The sequence below is a fragment of the Canis lupus genome, chromosome 2 (assembly GCF_048164855.1).
Source record: "Canis lupus baileyi chromosome 2, mCanLup2.hap1, whole genome shotgun sequence".
Lineage (NCBI taxonomy): Eukaryota > Metazoa > Chordata > Mammalia > Carnivora > Canidae > Canis > Canis lupus.
This window is the reverse complement of record NC_132839.1, coordinates 73664702-73673001: the sequence shown is the minus strand read 5'-3', so window position 1 is coordinate 73673001 and position 8300 is coordinate 73664702. Positions and strand designations below refer to the sequence as shown.

General features: G+C 42.0%; 1 protein-coding gene across 2 annotated transcripts in view; it reads right to left on the bottom strand.

Annotated features, from left to right (window-relative positions):
- Nucleotides 1–2514: 2514 nt before the first annotated feature.
- The window catches only part of RBM47 (RNA binding motif protein 47), a 151028-nt gene continuing 145242 nt past the window's right edge, over nt 2515–8300 (bottom strand). For both annotated transcript variants that reach the window (XM_072806811.1, XM_072806806.1), the window contains exon 5: nt 2515–5330. In XM_072806811.1, coding sequence (XP_072662912.1) covers nt 5094–5330 — 237 coding nt within the window. In that variant the 3' untranslated portion in view covers nt 2515–5093. The remainder of the gene's footprint in view (nt 5331–8300) is intronic.

Below are 8300 nucleotides of genomic sequence, written 5' to 3'. Positions count from 1 at the left end.
AATGTGTTCTCAAGTGCCTACAACATACCAGGCTCTTTTTAGATTCATTAATTCATCTGATTTTCACAATAACTGTGAGGTCTGGATTATTATGTTTACCACTTAAGAAACTGGCACTCAGAGAGGCTAGGCGTCTTTTCTGAAGTCCCATGTCTGGCAAGTAGCAAAGCTGGGGTTTTATCCCCTGGGGCAGGTGTACTGTAAACCCAGCCTTGTTCCACTAGGGCCACAGTGCTTGTCCAGAGGCAAGTCTTTGGGCAACCAGATTTCTTCCAGGTATATTGGTCTGAGTAGTCAGGAAACGGAAATACTGCATATCTAGAAAAGGATGACTGAAGAGGGAAAAGAGGAGAAAGGAAAGGCTGTATCCAGTCCAACAGCTTAGAACTTGAAATTAAAGCAAAACACCTGTGGATGTCTCCTGAACCTCATTTTATTTTGAAGCCTAATCCTGCCCTTGACCTTGGGTGGTTGGAGAGGGGGAATGTGTCAAGAAAGTGGTAGGGCAAGGATAAAATGAGTATATCTGTATCATCCTATTCAGTCATTTTTTTAAAAGCTGAAGATGTATTTTTTTTAAGAGTCGTGGTGTCAAAATGTCATGTCATCGAAACAGCCATGCCAAAATGTCACATTTCATATTTAAAGAAAAAACCCACCTCTGATAGAAGCTGAGTGCCCAGAAGACTTTATAATTAAAATACTATCACATAATAATTGAGGTAATATACATTTTGCTAAATAGTCGAGCACCCTAATATCCTTAAAACAGAGTTTGATAAGCCCGTAAGGTCAATTATGGCTAACAAAACACACCTAACACAGTGCATGTAACAGTATCCAGTGAATACTGGAGTGTCATGGGATTATTCTTCACTGGAAAAGAAATACCAGAACTTTGTTTTCCAACTATTCTTTTAACTAAATAATTGCTTGTGTATATTGCCATGACAGATATTTTTGAAATAAAAAAGTGGGGCACCAATTCTAGTCAAGAATCAGAAGGGTACAGCTAACTTCCTATGACAGTTCTTTAGCCTTCTCTATCCTCTCTGGTACAGCCTTATAGATGGAATTTCTTACTCAGTGTGTACGTTTTTAGCAGCTCTGCTTAGAGCTGTGAGGTCTCACAGGATGAGAATAGGCATTTTCAGCCATTCTGCTTTCAGTTCTCATCCAAGGAAAGAGGTCACACATGAAAACATACTAGAACTCAACCGAAAACTGCACTTGTGGAAAAGCTTTTCTTTTCTTTCTCCAGGCTCTGAAGTAGGTTGTTGGCATGACTGGTTTTATCCATTTCCGGGGTCAGTGTCCTGTTAGCAAGAATCTGGGACTTGGAATCTGAGCATAGATTTTGGTCCAGGTTCTTACCAGCTGTGTGACCTTGGCCAGTCACAATGCCTACTTGATTTATTGTGAGGTCCACATGAGATTATGGAAGCCAAAAAGCCAAATGAGTCACATAATCATAGCATCTGTCCCTACCCAACATGCTATCTGCTCAATCTGTGTCCTCCCATTGGAATGTAAGCTCTACTCGTGCAAGGTTTAGTGGGTTTGTTCATGCTGTAGTTGCTAAAGCACATAGAAACAGCTCCAGCACCTGGTAGAGGTGTGATACACATTTTGTATGATTTTTTTTCTAATGGAGATCAAGCAAACTCTGTGATTCTGTAATTTGAAGGGCATCCATACTCTTCCCCCAGAACAAAAAGCAATCAGATCTTGTTGCCCTTGAACATCTTGTCTAATGATCTGTCATCTTGGGAAGTCTCGTGGCTGCTCCTGCCTCTAAAAAATGCCATGATCTTAAGAGGAAGCAAGAAATTACTATTCCAAGAAATGTGAGTAGGAAGGCTATAGCCCAGACTGCTCAAGACTAAGAAGGTAAAATTCCTGGCCATTGGAAAAGCCACGTGGGCAATTCTTTAGAAGTAATTCCACTGACAATCTATCACTTGCCCTTGAATCATTTGATTGGCTTTGCTAATGGGAATTACCGGAAGTTAGTGATGCTCTCTAGAGAAAAGGGAAGTGTTCTGCTAACCTTGCTGTGCACTGTGAAAATGAGGAACACAAGATTGTGGTTTCTGAATGCAGTGACAGACCTTCAGGTCACCCAGTACTTTCACGAGACCACCAAACAAACTCAATGTCACATCAACTGTCTCCATTTAGGGGTCTGAGTGTGAAGCTCTTGGGATCATCAACTTCAGTACTGAATTCCATGACAGGCTTTGCCGCATCCTATTCCAGTCCAGATGCTGAGCAGAATTTCGGTGCTTAACCTTCAACCACCTAAGCTCAAGTTAATTCACAATTTTTACTATATAACTCACCTTCAGTGTAATTCCAAGCCAAAAAGCAAGATAGTAACTTGCTGCTTTCTTTGGCTGAAAATACCGAACTAGTTACTTCCTTCTACAGCGTTAAGGGTTTTTCTAATTTTTCTAATTTTGTTAGATAAAAAATCAGTATAAAGAAAACACAACTTAAAATAAGGTCTGGAAATTGCTTCAAAGAAAGCTTTATTTACTACATACATCCTAAGAATGTACTGTAAATAGAGGAAATCTAAATAAATTTAAAAGCTTTTCAAATACAAAGCAACTAAAGAGAACTAAACTGCTAGAATGTTTGAAAACAAAGAACACTAAAGCTTTTTTTTTAACATTTATATAGTTTGTTCTTACCCCTAAAAAAAAAAAAGTTCACATTTCAAGTTATAAACTTAACTCAGTAGTGTATGTGAAATGGTTTTGAAACAGAAACAAACAGAACATAGAGAGGAGGCTCACCAATATTTGTTTTTAAGGTAGTTTGGTAGTTAGTTGCCATGTTAAGATATCAATTTTTTTCTGTTCTTTTTATTATCCTCTTTTTTTTTCCCCCAAATAATTTACAGGCATATGTAAAATACAGTAAGACCGCTAGATCAGAGTCTCATCCAGTGAACCTCTGTGACAATCCTTTATTAGAAGGAGAGTACTTCTTTCACACAAAGTCAAGGGATGAGGATCTGATCCAAATTGCATTTTGTTGGATTATTCATTCCAACAGATTCGAGTCTGGATGCAGCTTGCTGAGTACATCATCAGGAACATTGCACAATTATTTTATGTCATTTAAGAATGATGGAAAGAAATGTTAGAAATGTTTAAAGGCCTTTGTAGGCACTCAATAATTTTATAGAACAGTTAAATAAATATTGCTTATATATAAACAATTCATCCCACCCTAAGATGGGGAGGGGGAAGGCATTTGGGAATGTCTTAATTTAAATTTAAAACAAAACTAAAATATTTGCTAAAGGCATGATCTTCTTATTAATCCATAAATAAGAATTCAGCCATTAGCAAAAATTGAAAGATTTTATAGATCTCTGATGTGGCATAAAAACACAACTGTGTACTTGCTACCTATTGCACACCTCAATTCCTCGATGGAGCCTTTAAAAAAAAGTTCCAAGTTGATGTATTTCATAAAGTAGATGACAATCTTAACATTTTACTGTATTTTACATTCACTCTGCTAAACAAAAGCCTTGAAACAGGCACAACACTGCAACAATACATTTACTTCCTAATAATAAAACTTTTTAATAACATTGAAATAAAATGGTTTTCACTCTGCATTAAATTCTATCCCATGAACTTCTGCAACATAAAACTAAAAACCAGCATTAGGAGATTATTTACAAGCTATCTTCTAACTCATACAGGTCTCTCCTCCTCCTCCTAGGTGTGCACGCCCTAATTCAGGTCACCTACCGCGAGCACAGCAACGGAGGAAAGCCCTGTTCAATAAACATAATATTTCCAACACCCTTGACGACCACAGACATTTTGCATTGAAACATGATAAGGCAGCTAGAAGCATAACTTTCTGTGACAAGTGCCTTTGGGTGCCTTGTCTACAATGACATTCACTGTCTCTACAAATTCATACTTCAAAAATGAATAAAATAAAAGCGTTAGAAAAGGAATTAAGGCTTTATAAGGAGACATTAAATAGCTATGCAAAAATGTCTTATGGAAACTATTAAAATCTTATGCTTATGCATACTCTGCTATTGAAAATACCTCCCCAACCGAGACAAAAAAAAAAAACAAACCCCACAACAAAACAAAAAAACCCAACAAAAACCCAGGAAGAAGTATAAAAACCATCAATGTTCTCTCTATCAGAGTAATTCATCTGCCCTAGACTTGCCAAACCCAGAGGTGGGACTGGGGAAATGAGTAGGGGGTTGGGGAGGGAAAGACACGTGGAGAACCAGCAGGGACAACAGGGCGACGGTGGCAGGTGAGAGCTTTCCAGTGTTTGGACTTGGAGAAGTGTGACAAGTCTTTTCAACGTGGGCTTAAGGAGAGATCGAGTGTTTAATTTCTCAAAAAAAAAAAAAAAAAAAAGAAAAAAATATATAACTGTCATAGATAACACGTGGTTAACACCGTCAACCCTTAATGCCAGCTGAAAGAGAGATTTTACTCGCTTTAAAATTGCACTTTCCAGTATAACTTTTAAAATAACATCTTATGTAGTATTTTAAAGCACTATTGTTTGTATCTTTAAATATTGAATATATCTTTTTTTGAAAATAGTTCCCTAGCTGCTCAAGTGTGCTTTTCAATATATAATTGATATATTATTGAAGATACTACAAAATAGAAATCTCTGGAGTGCAGAAGTTTAAGAAAATAACCTTCATACTGAAAATATATCCTTAAAAATACAAAAACAAAAACCTCTATACAAAGGTACTGCAGCGTACGAATCTTTTAGGAGATGGAATGAAGGGCGCGGGCCGCCGCCGAGTCTCTGAGGAATGTCTGCACGCAGGCCGCTACGTTGAAAATAGTCTTAAAAAAACAAAAACGAAAAGACAAAACGACAACGACAACAAAACTAGTGAAAACTTCATGAATATAAAATCTTTTCAGGATGATGTCTGACAACATTCTTCACTTTCGGGTTTCCGAGGCGTGCTCCCGCGGCACGTTGGTTCTTCATAAATAGCACAGTGTCCCGCGGCGGGGTGGCTGGGCCCGGCCTCCGCGGCCTCCGCGGCCTCCGCGCGCCCCGCCGGGTCAGTACGTCGGGTAGACGTCGTGGATCGGCACCTGGATGGTGGCGGCGGGGAAGGCCTGAGGTATGTAGCCCGCGTAGCCCCCGTACACGGCGGCGGCCGCCGCGTTCTTCTGTAGTGTGGCGAGCGTGGCGGTGGCGGGCGCCGCGAACGGGACGTACCCGGCCCCGTAGAGCCCGGCCGCGGGAATCCGCTGCACGTTGGGCGCCACCGTGTACACCGGAGTGATGGGCCGGCCCTGGGGACGAGACGCACGCACGAGGCTCGTTAGGGGGCCCGGGGCGCCACCCCGCGCGCTGCTCCGGCGCCCCGACCCTGAGGGAAGGCGGCGAGGGGGGCCTCCTCGGCGCTCCCGGGAGCTGCAGCCGGGCGAGGTGACGGAGCTGCCAGGCTGAGGGCGCCGGCAAGGACTCTGCACCCGGCAGCACGGGGTCGGCGGTTTAGCGCCGCCTTCGACCCGGGGCCTGATCCCGGTCACATCGGGTCCCACGTCGGGCTCCCCGCATGAGGCCTGCGTCTCCCTCCCCCCCCCCCACGTCCCTCATGAATAAATAAAATCTTAAAAAACTCTGCCTCTCTCTCTCTCTCTCTCTCCCTCTGTGTGTGTGATGTGTCTCATGAATGAATAAATACAATCTTTAAAAAAAAAAAAAAAAAGACTCTGGAACCTTCTATCTGCCATTCCTTTACATCACCGTAGGCCCTAGAGGCAGCTACAAGAGAGAGTGGAGAACCTACCCTTTGCTCAGTTGATCTCACTGTAATTAATATGTTTTCCCCTAGGGGTGCCTGGGTCGGTTGGGAGTCTGCCTTCCCCGCACGTCCGGATCTCAGGGTCCCGGGATCCAACCCTGATCAGAGACTCCCTGCTCGGTGGGGAGTTTGCTTCTCCCCGTCCCTCTACCCCTCCCTCTGCTCATGCTCTCTGTCTCTCTCTTTCTTTGCTTCCTCCCCCGCCCCCCCCATGCTCTCTAATAAATAAAATCTTTAAAAATAGATATTTTCCTGGGGCACCTGGGTGGCTCAGTGGTTGAGACTCCTCCAACTCTGCCTAAGTCTCTGCCTCTCTCTCATGAATAAATAAAATCTTGAAAATACATGTGCAGGGGATTCCTGGATGGCTCAGCGGTTTAGCATCTGCCTTCAGCCCAGGGCGTGATCCTGGAATCCTGGGATCAAGTCCCACATCAGGCTCCCTGCACAGAGCCTGCTTCTCCCTCTGCCTGTGTCTCTCATGAATGAATAAATAAAATCTTTAAAATAAATAAATAAAATACATGTGCATATGTGCGTGAGTGTATATGTATATATATATTTTTTCTCCTCTAAAATACATGCCAGCTGCCTCAACTGAAGGAACAGGACGCTTCAAAAACAAGAGAGGAAAACACACTGTGACAATGTTATGGAACAAAGTGTCTAGATCTCTGTAGGGGCAGCTTTTTAAGCTGTGACCTAAAAAAACCTGTGATCGTATACAATTTTCAGCAAGGGTGACTGATTGATGGTTTTGACCACCTCCCACCTGAGATATGACACCACAGTTGACCTGAACAACGTGAGTTTGAACTGAGTGGGTCCAATTATATGTGGATTTTTTTCCAGTAAGTTCAGCACAGTACTGTAAATGTATGTAGTTTCTCTTCCTTATGATTTTCTTAGTAGCATTTTCTTTTCTTTAGCTTACATATAACACACAGAATATATGTTTCGTTGACTTATCAGTAAGCCTTCTGGTCAACAGTAGGCTGTTAGTTAAGTTTTGGCAGAGTCAAAACTTACATATGGATTTAGAACTCTGTGGGGGGTCGGCACACCTAACCCTTCTGTTGTTTAAGGGTCAACTGCACAGATGGTTGTAGAAGCTTAGAAAAGGAACCAACTAACTTGGGAAGTTGGAGAGAGCATCTTGGAAGCAGAGACATTTGAACTGGGTCTTGAAGGATAAGGAGTTTCCACGGGAGAAGGAAGTAGGGAAAGGCAAGCTAACTAAAGCTGCCTCACTGCAGATGCCACCACTAGCTCCATCAAAGTCCCTGCTACTTGGCTCCTCTCTACTTGAAAGCGTAACATACTATGTTTTCCGAACAAAGAGGTGTAAAGAGGGAAGACTGTGGTTCAGTATTTCCCAAAGGTTTTGCCATGGAGCCAGTTCTGTGAGATGCTTTATGGAAAAGGGGATTTGTGGTAAAATAAAACACACATTTAACAAAATATCTAGTGCACCTTATGTTCCTCAGAATGCCCTGTAGTAAATGCTGCCCTGGCCTCTAGGTCTTAATGTACCTTCAAAATAAGCAATTCAGGATATATAAAATGGAGAATTCGATTTTTTTTAAAAAATGATTTCTTACTGGGTTTTCATAAGGGAATTAGTTATCATTCCTTTACAAAATCTGCAACTGAGAATCACAAAATCATGCTCAAAGGAAATTCACCACCTAAGAGCTATTTTTTCAACTGTAACCAAAATAATACTAAATATTAATAAGAATGGAAGGACTATGGTCCGCTGGGCACTATTCTAAGTGCCTTATTTGTGTGACATTTTGGAATCATCACAGCCACCAATGAAGCTGGTACTACGATTATATGGAGAGGTTTGGATGTGTTAAATGACTTGCACGAGGTGACACGGCTTTTAAGGTGACTCAGGAGCCTGCACATTTAGCCCTGTATTATCTCATCTACTACAACACTAAAATAATGACTATCTCATTGACAAGAGAGAAACTTCAGAACTGGGAAGGCAGGTGGCTTACAGCAAGACACAAGCAACCTTTGCCTAACGTGTGGACATATATTTAGTGATAAATGAACAAAGGGATGAAATTGAAGGGAAGGGGATATCTGAGAGAAACCTTTCCCTGTGCTATGGTCCAGCTCAACCCCTGGGCTTGGGTGGGTTGAGCATGGGGAGTTGGGGGAGGAAGGAGGAGAGAAAAAGACCTCATTGAAGGCAAATAGCTATCCCTACTCTACTTATACCATAGATTTGTAAAGACTGAAAATACTTTGAGAAATAAATCCAAAACACTGACTGCCCATGCTAGCAAATATTTTTTAACGTGATCTATAAAGGAAATTGAGAATACAAAATGGCAAAATGGGGGCTCAGTTAGTTACATGTCTGCCTTTGGCACAGGTCACGATCCCGGGGTCCTGGGACTGAGCCCCATGGCAGGCTCCTGCTCAGCAGGGAGTCTGC